Source organism: Choristoneura fumiferana, chromosome 10 (genome assembly GCF_025370935.1).
Source record: "Choristoneura fumiferana chromosome 10, NRCan_CFum_1, whole genome shotgun sequence".
NCBI lineage: Eukaryota > Metazoa > Arthropoda > Insecta > Lepidoptera > Tortricidae > Choristoneura > Choristoneura fumiferana.
The window spans coordinates 5247449-5266677 of record NC_133481.1 but is presented as its reverse complement, the minus strand read 5'-3'; the positions used below and the strand labels follow the sequence as shown (position 1 = coordinate 5266677).

At 38.9% G+C, this 19229-nt stretch overlaps 1 protein-coding gene across 1 annotated transcript; it reads right to left on the bottom strand.

Moving 5' to 3' along the window:
- Positions 1-261: 261 nt before the first annotated feature.
- On the bottom strand, positions 262-18785 carry LOC141431911 (uncharacterized). Its single transcript, XM_074093202.1, has 3 exons — positions 18660-18785; positions 2459-2567; positions 262-2365 (listed from the first exon to the last, which is right to left on the bottom strand). The coding sequence occupies exons 1-3, from the start codon at positions 18669-18671 to the stop codon at positions 405-407; spliced, it is 2082 nt and encodes a 693-aa protein (XP_073949303.1). The 5' UTR covers positions 18672-18785; the 3' UTR covers positions 262-404.
- Positions 18786-19229: the final 444 nt, after the last annotated feature.

The following is a 19229-nucleotide window of genomic DNA, read 5'->3' as shown; positions in this document are numbered from 1 at the left end:
TTTACCTTCGATCTGCTGAGCTTGGCGTGTCGCTCGATGCCGGCTCTTACAGTTACAATTAGGAAAGTATCTAATTACATATTCGAGCCCGGTTTGTAAGAATATAAAATCACATGTTTACAATACCTGCCTTATCTGATTTGTTAGCTAATATATTAATTTTATATTAATCACAGTCTTCCAATACTTTAAGGCGAGCAACAATAACGGGTCTCTTCTCATACCACTTTACTTTGTAAGGACCGCAATTGGTACCTTAATATTCCTTACAGGTTATGGGCCCAGTAAATATAAGTACATTGTCAAGACGTAACTATATTTATTAATAGCGAAAATAACTTAATATGGTCAGTCAATATAGTCTTAATTACATTTCAATAAATTACCTAGTGATGTGACAGAGTTCATCTTTCGTCGTCGTCATCATCGTCATCGTCATCTTCATCGTCGTCGTCATCGTCCTCGAGGTCGTCGACGACGCTGGCGGCCGCGTCGCTCGTCACCGCCTGCGCAATGAGCCCCGTAATCCCCGTGTCATTCCTCTGACTTTTAAGGAAATCAAACACGTACTCCTCTATTTTGTCCTCGTCAAACGGCAGTAAATCATCCAAGCCAACCTGTCTTTTCGTCCGCGTGCCTTTGGTCTTCTTATTTTTGTAATTATCTATATCCACATCGCTATCTACAATGCCTTTCCTATATATTTCCACGGGCACATCGCTTCCATCGCTTACGTCGTATTTGATGCCTAAGTTAGTTTCTTGAATTTCGATGGAACCAAAGCCGTTGTCCAGCAAAGATTTTAAGTTCTGTGTTCTACTTGTCCTGTATGCGGCCGGTTTTTCATGTTTAATCTTGTCTTTAATTGGATGTAAATGTTTTACTTCGTTGGTTTCATTTTGTTTCGGTATTTCGTTATCTATATCGTTATTATGACTAATAGGTTTTGGTTTTGAGCCATACGTTTTGACTTTTGAATGTCCTTGTATGATGAGATACATAGGTACGGCGGGAGCCTCCGTCGTTGACTTACGTTGTTCAGAAGTCTCAACAGTAGTTGTAGTTTTTGGCGTCGTGTAGCGCATGTGCAGGTAGGGATCGTGACTAGACGCGGGTTTTTTGTGATTGAAACTGTTAGACACAAATGGATTTACGTTAGCAGGTTGTGTGTCCAGTGTGCTTTCTGTAGTTTCCCTAACTGGTGGAGGTTGCATAGTTTGCATCGTCTCTAGTTTGGAAGGATCTTCTGTCAGCTGATCTTTGAACACTTGTATATTATTTGATGCATGCGCGTAAAGATTGTCCTCGGGTCTTTCTGGCCCATTCACTAGAGGCATGCTCATCATGGAGCCTAGCATGTCGAAAATAGAGGGGTTCTCGGTGCTTGGTCGAGAAGTAGGAGTCGGAGTTGGCAGGAAATGTGTTGTTTGCTTGTTAGTCGTTGTATCGTCGTAATATTCTGGAGTTTCAGTAAATGATTCAGATACTGTCCATGTGCTTGCAGCTTCAGTGTAGGTTGTGAGTGGGGGCGCGGTCTTTTCAGTGCGTGGTGGTGCTGTTGGGATAAACGTCGGCAACACTACTGGTTTTCGAGTTACGAGTGGCGGAGGAGGAGCCTCGGACAACATCGGTTTGTAGAATGCGTAGGGCTGTTTCGACAAGTCGAAATGATCGTTTAGGATGAAGTTTAGTGTATCATTAACGTCACTTTCGTCTAGTGGAGTCGTGGGTCCCCATCCTGCGTAATCGCTGCTTACCGAGCTGTAATTCGATTTAGTGTGATTAGAGTTTAATATCCAATTTTGATTTGTAGTCGATGATTGGTAGATTAGATTTGATTCCTGAAGGGCATACAGCGAGGTGAGATGTTCTGGAACATTCGTTGTAGTGTCTCTTGTTTCGTATATAAGTTCAGTAGGTTTTGGATGAGGAGTCTGTGGTGGTGATGTTTCATCTCCAAGTATGAAGAGTGGCGCTTTGTGGCCCGGCGGCGGAGGCGGCGGTGGTACTAAGATAGTCATGTGATAGTGGTCACTGAGCTTGTATTGGAAGTCTTCGTATTTGGGGGGCGCCGGGCGGTGGGGTCGCCGGGACGGTGGTGGGGGCTGGCGAGCGCCGATGCTCGGTTTCCTAGATGATACGCCCAGCATGAGGACTTCAGATTTTCTTTCGGGGTAATGTTCTCGTTCAAGCCTGGTGTCTTCTGCCCAGTAGTGCACGCGTTCGAGCACAGGCGGTTCATAGTCGTATGTCGGGTCGTTCCGCAGCGGGTCGCCACGGCCTGTCAACGGTCGCCATTGTTCAAAATCCATCCGTGGGGAAAACATGGACGCCGATGCCGTAGCTATGGTATCTTCGGCGGCGACTGTAAAACAAAACATAGATTTGTAGGTCTAACCCGAGCTGACTGAAGTAAGCGTTGGCTAGGTTAAAAATTGTTGGCTATTTATTTACTTACAGGAAACGTTTGCGAGGTGTTTGAGGGAGGAGCTGTCGGCTGCTCGGAACTCCGCGACCGACGCTGCCAGCAGCCCGATCAGCGCCCCCATCATTTTATGCCCGTGTTTCTGGAAATATAGTACCAGTATACTTATAAGTGTGTTGTGTTGTGTTGTATGTTGTAAGCGGTCTTGTGCGAACCAGAGTTTACTCTATGTTTTTAACCCCCGACGCAAAAAGAGGGGTGTTTTAAATTTGACCGCTATGTGTGTCTGTGTGCGTCTGTCTGTGGCACCGTATCTCTTAAACGGGTGAACCGATTTGAATGCGGTTTTTTTTATGTGAAATCAGGTTTTCTATCAATGGTTCTTAAACATGTTTCATCAAAATCAGTTCAGACATTTTTGAGATATTGAACTTTGAAGTGACAAAGTCGGGTGTTTTCAAACTTTTTGTTGGTTACGTTATTTTAACTTTGAATCTAGACCGTGCGAGCATCAATACAGGTTCCCTTTATCTTGCATAATATCGATTCTGCGAAATCCACTTCGTATAACAGGTATCTCACAATTTTTTTTAGCCGAATGATACTTTTGTATAATCATAACTTTGCATAACTATCAGTTCTAATACCTAATAGCCATTTCTCAGAATATTAAATAGCAGACCACTCTTATCGCCGAATATACTTCTGCAGAATATTAAATAGCAGAACATTAGTATTGCCAAGGACTATATATTATGTACTACTGTAGTATATATGAAGGGTCCACGGAAAGAACATGCCTAGTCACCTTTTTTTAAAATTGAGATTTTAATCTCAAAATGTAGAGCTCACAAAGTACTATGACTTACCACTGAATTAAATAATCTGAAAACAATATAAAATCATTTTTTTTATCTTTTAAATAAATGGTAACCATAGTACCTAAGTGTTCGTGATGAGTAACTTTCTCAAAAAGTTGCTTAGGTGACTAGACATGTTGTTTCCGTGGACCCTTCATATGGTTCTTGGTATCGCCGATTTTTAAATAGGTACTAGTTTGGACTATTGTATTTTCATGGAATTTTAAATAGCGCTGACTTTAATATGGCGTAATGACATAGTTAAAGGAACTTACAGAGCTACCATAAGAATGGGTTAAGGTTAAAGGCCAGCAAAGTAAGCGTGCTGTAACAGCAGCAGGCAAAGCGCCAGAACAGAACAGCAGCTACATAGTAGGTTGGGTTAGGTTAGAACTGCGACACCAGCAGCGAGCGAGCGAAGCGAGCGTGCCGCGGCAGCGGCCGGCAAAGTGACAGAATCTTACTGCTGCTAATAAAGGATAGGTTAATATAGAACTACAATTAATTTCACTGTCGTAAGAGTCGACTGAGGATATAGGTTAAGGTATACCGTAGGCGACAGGCATCAACCTGTCACTATTGTACCGTTTTTGTCAAACTTAAAACCAAAACTTGCTAAAAGTGGCTCTGAAGCGGAAAAGTTTCGTGTGCTCTGCCTAACCCCATTCGGGAATACAGGTGTGATGTTTGTGTGTGTGTGTACAATTAATAAATTTAATTGCAAGGAATGTTTAGTAACATTTTATTCTGCTTTTTATTATCCTTATGCAAAGTAATATTATGAGATACTTATGTCTTTCTGCGTACCTATAAATATTAATCTCATCGATATTATGTGATGTTAATATTCTGCTTTACAAAATTATGAGAAATTATAGTATGAGAAAAAATATATTTATTTTTATTTTATTTATTTAGTGTATTGGGCACCTTTGCACCAGGTATGACGCAGGCGGTTTATTTGACTAATTATGATTGTATATTTGTTTTAATTTTAATATCTTGACATTGTTATTTCTTTTATTACTAAATTGCTTAACACGACAATATTATAATTTTTTATTTATTATGCGAAAAGTAACTCGGTGATATGATGATTCTGCTCAAGATTGTTATCAAGATTCGTTATGAGAAACCGATTCAAGATTATATTCGCAATACATAGTCATCTATCATCAGAAGATGTCAGATCCACTATCTTGCGTAGATCATATAAAATAGGTACACAAGTATTATATCCATAAGTTTCATTTCAAAATAATTACCTCTATGTAGAATGTGTCGTTAAATAGCGAAAATTACATTTCAAGTTCAGGTCAAAATTTCGTCCAACATATTAACGCTGGAAAACTTTTTTACGCGTTCCTTATGATGTACCCAAAGGTCTCCACCAAAATTTAGCTTTGTCGATTTTTTTAAATTTGACCACTACTATTATGTACTCGTATTGTCCGGATTACATGGTCACTACTGTAAACGACTTCCAGTTTTAAAATGAACAATGCAAGATTAAGTACTTAACTTTCATAATGACGTCGGCCAGGCCAGAGTTTGTATCGAGAACTTTAAGTACTCACTTTAGCGATGTTCTTGGTACACTACCGACATTAATAACGCTATGTACGGCTGCGGTGTGCTTTTCGGCAATTAGAGCGGTGCCGACCTGCCGCAGGGGGGCTACTACGAAATTCAAAAATCGAAGTTCGTGTCGTACCGTCCCACTCACTCTCGTATTAAATAACATTAGCGTCCGCTGACGGCAAAATACGAAGTTCGAGTTTTGCACTTCGTAGTACAGGGCCAGGTTTTTTGGCCGAGCTCGTTAAAATGCCAGGCGGCAGGAAGAAAGACTTCGCGAGACATTACCGCCATCCCCTTGCACTGCCCGTAGTAACCATATGAATGCCTGACCTCGATACCTCATTATGGGTTATGCTTCTTTCTCTGGCTTAAATAAGGTGGATATGCTGCCCGGTTTGTTTGTGTGCCAGTACAAAGTTTAGTAGATTTTGATAAGATTTGTTTTGATTGTTGTAAAATTACATAAGTAGGTACTTAATCTCTCGTGAAACATGACTTATAAAACTATAATAAAATACCATAAACGGTTGAACTCACGATTGTAAGTCAGGAATGGTCCGACAAGTTTCGATCTTTTCGGGAAATCTTTTTCGAGGGTGAGTGCGTTCACGTCGGTGGCGGTGGGTTGGTGAGGGCTATGGTGGTAGTGTTGTGGTGACATAATATTGTCTGTTTATTTTAATAATGACATTTGTTCCGAGTATGATATAAAATTTTGTTTATTTTGAGTACCTTGATAGCAACAAAATCTATGATGAATGGCGACTCGTATGGACCTAATCCTGTGCTATAAGCGAGATAACAAAACAATTGGTTCATTCTACATTTTGATTGAACATTACCCCTTGGACATATTTTCTAAGAAATGTAATTGTCTTTCATTCGTTACCAACGATAACCTAGAATTACTAATTGTATGATTGATAAGTTCCTGTTAAAAATCATTTTTTTTAAAAGCTTTTTTTGCTGACTGTACTTGCATTGCCATCCAACTTACATATGTATACCAATTTCAAGTCAATCCCACCACTGGAATTGATCACAATTAACTTGCAATATTTGACCAAAAAACACCAACAACAACAACAATCAGGGCAACTTAAATAAAAGCTTATAAAACTATTGTCTCTGAGGATCAGGACTTGATGGTCACCAGGATGCGGCAGTGAAAGCGGGTGCGCGTGCGCCGCATGCCGAGCGGGACATGACAGGAATCCGACTAAGGTGTTTAACATCTAATTTTCTTCTTTCTATTCCAGCTGGCCCTTTCACTCTCTTTGTCATGATCCTTGTCACATTTCTCGTGACACTTGTTTTTGTAGTTTAATAGAGTTGTAAGTTTAGACAGGTATTACGTCTCTCTTCCACGTATGGTGCGACTGCAGGTATTGTTTAGCTATTTCAATATTATCTTCATTTACGTGACTTTATTTTGCAATCTTTATTAAGAAGTTTTATCACGGTATTGAACTTTTTTAGTGTACATTGTTGCCTTGGTAACGTAACGTCTTTTCTGCATCTCTTAAGTCTCCTAAAGTATGGTAATAGTATCTATAAGCCGAGCTTAGACTTGCAAGAAAAATCGTGCAAGTTGCATTACATTGCGGCGTTCGATTGACCACTGCGAACTCGTTGGCTTTACGGCCTCTAGTCTAAACTCGGCTATACGTTGAACATTGCAAACATTTTTTCTAACAAAGTATAGTTATCACTGATTTCTCCTAAGTTACGGGAAAGTATAATATACACTAAATATCCATACTTAATATTATAAATGCGATAGCGTGTGTGTTTGTGTGTTTTTTACGTTTGTCCGTCTTTCGCGTCGAAACGGAGCGACAGAGCGACTTGATTTTTGGCATAGAGAGGCCAGAGAGTGACATAGGCTACTTTTTAGGGTTCCGGAGCCAAAATGGCAAAAACAAAATTCCTCCCATAGACGTAAAGGGGGGGTGATTTTTTTTTCTCATCCAACCCTATAGTGTGGGGTATCGATGGATAGGTCTTTTAAATTTTTTGATTTTTGATTTTTCGATTCAGTGATAAGTTTGCAAAATATTCAACTTTAAAGTGCAAATTTTCATTAAAATCAAGCGCCCCCCCCCCCTCTAAAATCTAAACCAGTGTCGAAAAATTTGAAAAAATTCAGGATGGTAGTAAGTATATTAAACTTACAAGGAAAACTATAACGGCTAAGTTTGCTTGAGAATTATTAGTAGTTTAAGAGTAAATAGCAGCCTAAGGTATAAAGTATACCTAAACTTGGAAGATTCCGTATAAAATACGAAATCCTTAGAAAAATATTACTTAATTTTATCCTAATGGCTACGGAACCCTATTTTGGGCGTGTCCGACACGCTCTTGGCCTGTTTTTATCCCGGAAAATGCACAGTTCCCGAGGGAACAGCGCGCGATAACCGAATACCACGCGGGCGAAGCCGCGGGCAAAAGCTGGTACATTATAAGTAAATAGTTGATTAACCCATTTATTTATAATAATAGTATGTATAAGTAGAGTTGAGTCCGAGTTTTTCGAAATTCATGTGTGGAATTACATTTGAAATTGACCTCGAGCTGTGCGGTGAAGGAAAACATCGTAAGGAAACCTGCACAAACCTGCGAAGCAATTCAATGGTGTGTGTGAAGTTCACAATCCGCACTGGGCCCGCGTGGGAACTATGGCCCAAGCCCTCTTGTTCTGAGAGGAGGCCTGTGCCCAGCAGTGGGACGTATATAGGCTGGGATGATGATGATGATGTATAAGTAGGCAAACTTTGTATGTTTTTAGGGTTCCGTAGCCAAAATGGTAAAAACGGAACCCTTATAGTTTCGCCATGTCTGTCTGTCCGTCCGCGGCTTTACTGAGGGACTATCAATGCTAGAAAACTGTAGGTACTTTTGCACAAATATATATGTAAACAATGCCGACAAAATGGTGCAATAAAAAATTCAAAACAATTTTTTTATTTTTTTTTTTTATCGACTTATCCAGAGATCACCACCGCCCATATCTAGTATTGCAATTTGCCAACTAAGGCCTAAAATCCTCATGCCAGTAATTTCACCGGCTGTCTTAACGCACTGCTGCTCAAGGATTAGCGAGCAAGATTTAGCAATTTGCACAAGACAAGCACAAGGTACCATCAGCCAAATAAGTGGTCTATCAAAAAATGTCGCTAAAGTCGAACTTTCAAGTTGACAGACAAGACAAGTCTATTGGCATTATTGTTTTATGACATGCAAAAGATTATTAACTTTAGAGTGGTAGACCACATATTTGGCTGATGGTATCTCCCATAGACGTAAAGTGGGGGTGATTTTTTTTCTCATCCAACCTTGTAGTGTGGGGTATCGTTGGATAGGTCTTTTAAAACCTATCCAACGATACCGGACCGATACAAGACGTTTATAATATATTTATATTTATATATAGGAGAGAGGGGAAAAGGTTTATTATTTTTTGCTTTTCAGATTTTTACGGCGGCTTTTTATTATGCCCGGTCTAAATGTTTACAAGTGTAGTTAGAAATAAAGTAGACTTAGTGACTAACCAAAACATATGATTATTTTTAGCAATATTGAATGTAAGTACTCGTATGTATACGAAAATAAATGCAATCAACTAATAATTTAAAAAAAAAATATTTTTGGGGTCTTAGGTTTTGAGTTATACAATTTAACACCTTGTATAATTGATTCGGCACTAGCAACATTTGATAGCGCCGCGCTAACACTGCGCAGGCGGCTATCGTCACGTTCGGCAAACATTTGTCCGGACGCTGAGACGACTTTCCATTTCTAATTTATAAACTATTGTGGTTAACCCAATCCTCTAGTTTTACTAGCTAAATGAAATGTATATGACCACGTGCCGGTGAAATCAAACTCATATGATCAGACGCAACTGTGCTATTCAATAGCTAGATTAAGTTACTGGTGGCGTTCTCCATATTTCAGTGGATTGAATTTGAATTTTTGGTAAAGCTGATAATGTTAAAATTACAAGTTTGTGAAGTTGCTTACACCCTCATAAGACCCACGTTTAGCATTATTCGAATTTGAAACTTAATGTAAAGTAAATCAGTAAAAGTTGACATACTTTGATGTAATATGTCCTAAATTTTGGACGTTGGGCCTTACGAGGAAAGCTCCACTAAAGTTTCCTTTTGATCTAAAATTTTCTAGTTACAGGATAGATAGCAGGTGGTAGGACCTTGTGCAAGGTCCACCCGGATTGCTACCACCATCTTGCTCGCTAATCCTTTCCGTGAAGCAGCAGTGCTTGCACTGTTGTGTTTCGGCGTATCCCATCTTAGGCCTCTAGGTTGGCAACGCATCTGCAATACCCCTGGTGTTGCAGGTGTCTATGGGCGGTGGTGATCTCTTACCATCAGGAGACCCACTTGCTCGTTTGCCATCCAGTCGAATAAAAAAAAATATATGCACGATCAACGAACCGGCTGAAAATGGATCAAAACACGCACGTCTAAGAGTGTATTTCTAGGTAAGTCGCGATGATATTATAATTTTTATGGGGCATAATTTGGCACCAGGAGTGTATTAAGCGCTATTACCATTTTAGAACATGTATAGACCCTCGGCCACCGGCAGCGAATGATTTATGGCAACGATAACAATGTTGAACGCCGTCGAATCAAAGGGATTTTTACTAACTGATATAGTCATCATCATCATCATCATCATCAGCCGAAGACGTCCACTGATAAACAAAAAGGCCACCTCTAGAACGCCGCAATGAACGACAACTTGCCACTTGCATCCACGCTGCCCGTCCGACTTTATGCTCTTAACATTAAGGCCGTGTATACATATTTTTGCAACTTTGGCCGTGTCGATATCTATGCCCTTGACTGTACTCGAGTTATAGCAACGACAGACAAAGGAGCGTGTGATTACGATTACAAATGTGATTGGCGATAATCAATATTTCACAACATGTTGCCAACATGTTGTAAAGAATTTTACGATCCAACCAGCACTTTAAAACGGATTTAAAAGACTTAACGCCAACTCAGAACATAACTTAGATTATATTATTGACAAGTTTATCAGTTGACGCATGCATGATTATTACATATTAAGATTCGTGCTTTATTTGAATCAACAACTCGAATAATCTCTAAATACGGGCCAACGGACGTATTTACATAATGATGTATTCTGTGGGTGTAATTTTAGCTAGGTAGCTAAACTGCACTTTGGACATGGAGGTCGGCCTCTGAACCTGTCCTCAACAAAGATTCCGTTAGGCCTCAAGAAACTTGGAAGTAGTAACACATAGTTATGTTTATGTACAGTACCTACATGCGACCCACTACAGGTACTTTTGTTGCTGGTGCAAGAGCAGAACATTATATTAGTAGTATTAGTACCTACCTCTACTACCTACATATTTTGACTGGTACGGTCTATTATTGTATTGGTGCTAGCTTTAGACTTATTTTCGCTTATTTGTGCCGATAAATACAATGGTGACGAGAGATTTCAAGTGTATCAATGGCATAAAGCCGCGTATCCACTAGAGGCAGCCTCGGGCCGAGCGGCTGCCTCGCTCCGAGGCCGCGCAAGTGGAGACGCTGCCAAAGGCACGGCTCAGACTGAGGCTCCTTTGAGCACGGCCAAAAAACCGACAAAATATGGCTCGGCTCGAGGCTGCTCGGCCTGAGGCTGCTCTAATGGATACGCGGCTTAAGACAATGTTTTACCCATATGGTTTTACAAAATAATTATCTTTGTTGGTCTCTACTGAATGCTCCTCTCCTCCACTCAATGGTTGACTGGTGGGGGTGGTTGGTGGATAAGTTTGCTTTTGTACATGTATCTCAAAGTTTGTAAATTATGTTTGTTTCGTTTTGTACAATAGGTAGCGAGTTTACATACATAAGTACATTGGCTTAAAAAACATTTAAGTAAGTATATGTTTTACCACCTTCCTAAACGCAGTAGGCGGGTAGGTATACCTAAAAAAAAACGAAGAGTAGCTATAATCCATGTTGTCGGGTTACGTTGAAGTTTAACAGTGGTAGGTAAATTAAGGAGTTTCTGCCCTTAGCCTTCAACACAGGTAACTAGGTTATAAGATAGAGAGTTCTTGAGTCTGTACTAGCTTATCTAAGGCTAATATAAGAGCCGTAACATGTTCCAAAACAATTATAAGAGCGCTATAAGCCCACCACTCTCATAAAGTGCGCAATCCAAGACTTTTTTGCTGGTTGGGTGATCATTTACATCCAGTTCATTTTATCACCGGAATAAAAAAATAATACGAAAACCTAATATAATTAATACTAAGTATACTTAAGAATTAGTTTATAATTTTAGCATGGACCCTAAGTTGACCATTAAAATAATACGACGGTGTCTCTTGCAAGTGGCAACAGAAGACAATACAGATATTTTGTCTCTATGCGTCCGAGTGCCGCGGGTTTTTACACTGTTAAATAATTATTCACGCACTTCAGCAAAACCCGTATTTATTTGGAAGTGAAAGTTTTGAGCATTTATTTATAAAACGTTATATGAATGGTTGATACACGAGAAGATCGAGATACGGCGGGGTGGCGGGGAGCGGGGGCGTGGGAACGCGCGCGCAGACCGAGTGGCGCCACGGGCGGTTTGACGCCCACGCCGCGCCCGCGCTGGCGGACTACTACGAAATTCGAAAATCGAAGTTCGTATCGTACCGTCCCTTTCACTCTTTTATTAAATAATATTAGATTCAGCGGGACGGTACGAAGCGAACTTCGATTTTTGAATTTCGTAGTCCTCCAGTAACCGCCGCCGCCGCGGGCCCATTAAGTACCTACGTATATACACGCGTCGCTACCGCCGACTTTGACATTGAGAACTGAATAGGGAATCCCTAGAGACTCCTACACTCTAGGACTAGGACGTTTATTTTCTTACCTCGCAGTGTTTCGAGATATATAGAGTTGTTTCGAGATAGATAGAGCTCATCATCTCGGCCTATATTACACATGGTGTTATGAAAATCAAGTACGATAATTTAATCCACATTAAGGCAACTTATTATTTACTAATTCGATACAAGTGGGAAAACATTGAAAGTCACAGTAATAAAAAAATAATATCTTGTGATTCAACATCCATGCATTTTTTTTATTTTGAATAAAAAAATCAAAATATTATTATTACACTTGTACCGTATTAGTAATCAGGCCCTGTTCTACGAAGTACAAAATTCATTTAAGTAAGTAAGTTTGAACTTTAGAAGTCCAGAATCAAATAATCTAACCAACAAAAAGTTAGAAACCCCCGCCTTTTCACTTAAAAAGTTCAATAAGTACGTCAAAAACGGCTGAACCGATTTTGATGAAACATGTCTAAGAACCATAGCTGGAAAACTTGATTTCAAATAAAAAAACCGCATTCAAATCGGTCCACCCGTTTAAGAGCTACGGTGCCACATACAGACACACGATAGACAGACAGACATAGCGGTCAAACTTATAACACCCCTCTTTTTGCGTCGAGGTTAATAAATATACTTAGTTAATTATTACAATTGTTGCAAAAAGTTTCAAAACCGTTACGTATGAGCAATTTAGTTATTTTACTAATTCAAGGGAATTGTAGTGCTGGTGCAACTAGTAAAGAACTGGAGATAAATAATATGTAACTTATATAGGTAAATATATCTTCGTCCTGCCCAAACATATTTAAAGGAACATCTAGGTTCTGCGCAGTGTTCTTACTGAAGCACACTTTTAATTTGGTATAGGTTCTGCTCAATTTTCATTGAAATTAAAGTTTTAAAAGCAATTAGGCTTTTTTACAGGATAGGTATGTACATAATAGAACGAGCTAAAGAAACGAGCAAAATAAATCGCAAACTGCTATACGTTCGAGGTGGCTACATAGGTGGCAAATTCGATTGAGATGTATTTATTTATATTCGTTTATATGTAGTCTGTTAGGTGGCAATTGGTGTTTGAAGTGTGTCATCGTCATCATGTTACCTCTAGGGAGGTGTCACAATATTCTTATACACTAAGAAATGAATGAAATTTAAATATTAATAGTAATAATTTAACATGCATCATTCTAATCCAATATCTTTATAAATTAAATTTAAAATACAATTTCTGTTTCTATTTATTGAGAACATTGAGCAGAAAGAATTAGAAAGTTTATTTAAAAATGTTGGGCAAGGTTGGCCAGGAACCACTTGCTATTTTTTTCTATATCTACTAAGAACACTGGGCGGGAGGCACCTCCTTCATCTTGCACCTTATTTCATTGTAGGTAATAAGAAGAAAAATGTTCAGAGTTGAGGTCCATCAACCAGCATCCGTACTCATGTTACAATACAAATAATCTATCTATTTTACTAGCACCTAGTTAGAAAGCTTCAAGCTCAAATTCACATTTACTAATGTTAGGTAAATTTATAAATCCTTCTAAACTGTGACATATGACTATTAGTCATTAGACGTGTGGGACGACCGCCCAGCGCGGTCATCGACTAAAACAATAAAGAAAGTGTTATTTATTCCTTCTACTGGGCACCCACACTCGCTACGAACCTCGGTTTTAGGATGACAACTAAATATTTATGCACTGTCCGCTTTCTGTGCGAAAACTTTTCGTCTCCAATACTATTTTATTTAAGCCACATGATTTAATACAGCAGGGCTACTACGAAACTAGAAACTCGAAGTTCATGTCGTGCGGTCCCTCGCACTCGTATTAAACAGTGTAGGTAGGGAGGGAGGGGGATTTTCAAATAACTTGAATTCAGATAATTTATTGATTCCAAAAGTTTAATCGTTGCACGAGTACCTACATTTGCATCGATGATCGATTAAAATGAATACCGCGACAGCAGCATAACGCAACTCGCACGATATTTCCACGCCCGTCTAAACGAAGCTTCGGGCGGGCGTTACAAAGTTGTGTGATATTTATTCGTAACATATAAGTAGGTAAGTTTACTTGGGTTATTGCCTGGAAGTGCGTAACCCTCAGCATTTTTTTATATGTAAAATAACAGGCTTGCGTTTTACCACAATCATGCCTGATAGTAAGAGTAAACGAAGATGTGGACCATACGGTGGAGCCGCTTGCCTGCTAAATGCGGGGTCACCCTAGATTTGAAGACGGCCAGATTTTAGCAATCAGAGAGCACAGACGCTGTCCGGATGCATTATTCGCGTTAGTTGTAGTTCCTTTGCTTTCATACTAATAATTCGCCTTTTTTGTACTGCCACAAAGGAACTGCTGCGAAATCCGTCCGGATAATAAAGGACGAGCGAAAACGCTTTGTGCAAATTTTAAGGATGCTGGAAACAAGGGGAAGACCCCGCCTATACTTCTGGTCAACCTATATATTGAGTTTCTACTTAGTTTAAGAACGCTCATATATATGTAGGTACAGTGTGCCCTGGACTGGGCGATTGCCCTGCTTATAACATCACCCTATGGCCGCCTCTGCACTGTTGCAGCGACTACATACTTAACTCGAATTCGCTAAACACTTAGATTTACATAGTTAAATAGTTTCACATTTGCAGTGGCACTGAATATGTACATAAAGATAGACAAGTGGGCTCATATATAATGAGCTCGGTTATCTAAAGATAGCTACATAACAAGACTATTATAATATTTAATTGTATTCTGCCTGCGTACATAATCCGGCACTTTGAATGCCGTGGAATGTAGTTTTCATTTCAAATCCGAGACCGAGAAGCGCAAAATATCCAACTTTTCATGGATAGAATCTAGCCTCCTCGTATACTTAAGTGTATGTTACAGCCGTCTGCTTCTAATGCTCCGACACTAATACATTTTTCATCACACTTGCTCGTCAATAATATTATTCCATGCCTGCATAGGTACTAATAGGGACAATCGCCTAAATTGTTCCCGCGGGAGTAATTTAATCGATTTTCGTATAGTTTTTCCTCCCCAGGAAGGAAAAGTTTAGTTTTAAAATTTGCAAATAAGTTCGTAGGTACGACATTTCAGACTAAAGAGGTTTCAAGTCAGCCAACGTTTTATTTATATTTTTAAAACTTAGCTATTCTATGACCCAATTTTTCACCACAAAGCGTATCTACGCTTCATGAAACTTCATGAAGCTCTTTTTCATTATTTTTATAGTTTATATTTATATCAAATTGTTTTGCAATAATTTTCGTGAATATTTTTTTTGCATGTTGGAAAAATCTGGCCGTATGACTATTCGAATTCTAACCTAAACCCAGTTCTTAGCATTATCTATGGTAGACTTGAAAAAAGTGACTACTTATCAGGGGGCTTCCGGCTTCTACGAACTTCGATTATCAAATTTCGTATTAGCCCCCGTGTATTGACAGGTAGCCATCATTTTGTTCAGTTGTTTTCTTAGCGTATTTCTTTTGCCAAGCTGTGAAGTGTTTCGACAAAAATATTTAATTTTATTTTTTGCATTGTTTTCCTCGGAATGTGATGAAAATCATTGTATTTATCACGGACAGTAACGGATTAAAAACTCGAGTCATTAAAAGCCCTCCACCTTCGGCGTCGGGCTTCTAATATAGACTCTCGTCAGTAATCCACTCTTACGGCCCTTAATGCACAATGAACTATTGTCATGCACGCCTTTCATGATTAAATAATACAATTTGGGTAAGTTTAGTTTAGTAGTTAAGTTGGGATACCTACGATTTGTTATAAATTGAACCGACTACAAAAAAACCATGAAAATAATTTTCTACCAGTCTGAACTCGGTACCTCAGCACGAGCCAGCAGCAATGGATCTAATTGTCGTCTACCTCACCTACACACGAGTACTTATATATTGGGCTTCAATCACTTCTGCTGGCTCGTGCTGAGGCCCCGACTTCAAACCGGTAGAATATTATTTTCATGGTTTTTTTGTAGTCGGCTCACTTTTTTTTATTATAATTTTTTTTCACGCGTTTTAGTGTAAAAATGTTTGTCAACTGCTGGACGCCTTTTACGAAAGACTGCTTTTTCCGATGCAGAGACGTTCATTATTGAGGAGTCTGCTTCACCACCCGTTCACAACAGTGTTAAAGTAATTGAAATTCAACCCGTGAAGTATTTGTTATTGAGTAGTAGCTCTGTTGGTCAAATGTGGTTTTCATCTTCAATTCCAGTTCACAAAATACTTAATGATTTTCAAGTCAAGAGCAAATGCACGAGTGTCTCTACAATATTTGAAGAGTTCCCTCGATTTCCTTACGATCCAGGCATCAGATCCTGCTTTGGTGCTTATGGGAACTAATTGAAGGCAGTCTTATAAGTACGGTCAAAAAAATAATCAAAACGGTTCATAAATGACGGAGTTCTGAGGTAACAAACATAAAAAAAATACAACCTAATTTGATAATCTCCTCCTTTTTTTGAAGTCACCGGTTAAAAATAATGTAAAAATTTTATGTGATATTGTTTTGTTTAATTTAATTTTAATTATTTGATGTAATAATTTATAACAATTTAATACTGATAGGTACTTTAAATTTCTAATTTAATATTTATTAACCCGTCACGTGTCCAAGACTCTACATTAGTCCCTAACTTTTTTGTGCGGGAAATGTCCTAGAGACTACTGAGGCTACTGGTTTTTAGGGTTCCGTAGCCAAAATTACAAAAACGGAACCCTTATAGTTTCGCCATTTCTGTCTGTCTGTCCGTCCGCGGCTTTGCTCAGGGACTATCAATGCTAGAAAGATGTAATTATGCACGAATATATGTAAGTAAATTAAAAAAAAAATTAAGAGTACCTCATAGACGTAAAGTGGGGGTGATTTTTTTGTCTCATCCAACCTTATAGTGTGGATATCGTTGGATAGGTCTTTTAAAACCATTACGGGATTGCTAAAACGATTTTTCGATTCAAGGATTTGTTTGCAAATATTCAACTTTAAAGTGTAAATTTTCGTTAAAATCGGGCGTCCCCGCCCCCCTCTAAAAACTAAAGCGGTGGGTAGAAAAATTTGGAAAAATTCAGGATGGTAGTAAGTATATCAAACCTACAAGGAAAACTATAACGGTTAAGTTTCCTTCAGAATTATTAGTAGTTTAAGAGTAAATAGCAGCCTAAGGTATAAAATATACCTAAACTTGGAATATTCCGTACAAAATACGAAATCCTTAGAAAAATATTACTTATTTTTTTCGTAATGGCTACGGAACCCTATTTCGAGTGTGTCCGACACGCTCTTGGCCGGTTTTCACTACTGGTTTTGGCTACATTTCCCGCCAAAAAAAGTTAGGGACTAATGTAGTCTCTAGGACTCGTGACGGGTTAATTGTGTAAGTACGTAGCTACGTACTCACATTAAGTTTATTTTTGTTATGTAAGTAAATGTTTCTAGACAAGTTACTTATTTAATGACTAAAACGTAAGAAATAAACATACGGAACTTTAAACCGCTGCGCCTGCGTTTATGTCTTTTATACCCACTGACTAACATTATCGTAAATATTTCGCACTTAAACTGACCAAGATCAAGAACTCATACATGAATTCATCAAGGTCACTTATTAGAATCGCTTCAATAAGACCACTTTGTTGTCCGTCTCTCTGTCTGTCCGTCAAGATCCTTTTAACAGGAACGCATGGAGATAAGTATCATGTTGAAATTAATATGAACTATATTTAGGACTATCTGTGGTCTTTAGTGTTTGTGGAGGATGGTGAAAATTCGATTTTAACAGGGGATGGTTTTAACATCATATTTTCTTTACTTCAACAAGTTTGGGGTAGGTACAGTCAGCATCAAAAGTAGCAGGTTACTTTTGTACTTTGTCGTTTTACAGCTACGTAGGTACTCGTACTTAGCGCCATACAAGACTGACAAATGTATTAATGTGACAGAGTATAAAAGTAACCAGCTACTTTTGATGCTGACCGTACCTACCCCAAACTTGTTGAAGTAAACAAAATATGATGTTAAAACCATCCCATGTAAAAATCGTACAGTACGATAAGTACATTACATCGGTGATACTGCAGTATCGCGTAACTAGCATTTTCCATAAGTTATAATTTTCATTGTTCGAACGTATCGTTCATCAAAGGAACTATGTACTGACATACAATGTGCGGAAAATGCAATTACGCGGTATTCCAAGTATCACCGACCTTATTGGAAACCGAAAATTGGAAAATGTGATTTCGTAAGATACGCGGGATTGTCCAGTGCTAGTTTTATACGCGGATTTGCATTGTCCCCGACATTTTAAAACTGTGAAAAAATACTTTCTAGGTCTGTACTCGTAATATCAAAAATACAATGTTTTGGAAGTGTATTTTTCATATAGGTAATAAGGAATCAAATCTATAGGACAGAACGAAATTTGCAAATAATAGTACTGTCAACGTAACTAGTAAGTAGGAACACACCAAAGTTAGACCTCACAGCACTGGCAAAGGAAAAGATCTGAAGTCACTGTTATAAAAAAGTAACTTCGTGTATTTTTTCATCATAGAAATAGTAACGAAATCTAACCAAATTTAGGAGGTACGAAAGTCGCGTCTAATTTGCATTTGGCTGGTTTATAAATTCCCATAATACACTTATTTGGTCGCCTGTTGGTAGGTAGGGGACCAAGACATTTCTTTACCACCCAATATACGGAATATAACACTACGACTATTTTCACTTACAAATCAATCTGCAAGGTACTATTGTTTATTACCGAATTAATTGTCACCAAAACTGGTAAAATGCACTTCTTGGTCCACTACACTCTATCCTGCACTAGCAACACTAAAAAAAAAACAATTACAACTCACCAAAAACGTCATGGTTCATTTATTGTCACTGTCACAGTTATCACGATGGATCGCGCGCGTGGGCTGGTCGCGCGTTTTCCTGGCGACGTCTGCAGCGCGTCTGCGCCGGCCGCTGTCATAGCGCACTGCGCACGCGCGGAACCAGTTGCGTGACAACACTCTGTGTTTACGATGCCAGTGAACCTGACAAGGCAAGGGCTGGGTGGGTACCTAACATAGCAGACGTCGGGGTCGCAGCTTTGGACAAAGAGTAAAGTAGGTAAAACTATGTTTGGATGAGTAGGTGCCCATATGAACGCGATGATACCCGCCGGTTTCACGCTTCTAAAAGAAATCCATCTGGGGTACCTACTTGCTTTTACACTTCAGGAGCGTTATGAAGACAATTGAGGTATTCCCCATCTTCGATTTCAGAAAGGTTTTTTGCGTTCAACTTTGCTTTCCCAAATGCCACCTCTAGCTGGGTAAAGTAAAGTAAACAATTGAACATCACGATAAAATAAATCTCTGTTTTTTTCGTTGCTTATATTCTAGCATCTAGGTTAGCAACTGACAGAAACACAAAGCCTC

Excerpts from the sequence above, each read along its gene's own strand:
- LOC141431911 (XM_074093202.1), bottom strand. Across the intron at positions 2,366-2,458 it reads ACACCTCGCAAACGTTTCCT|TCGCCGCCGAAGATACCATA; the intron begins GTAAGTAAATAA and ends TTTGTTTTACAG.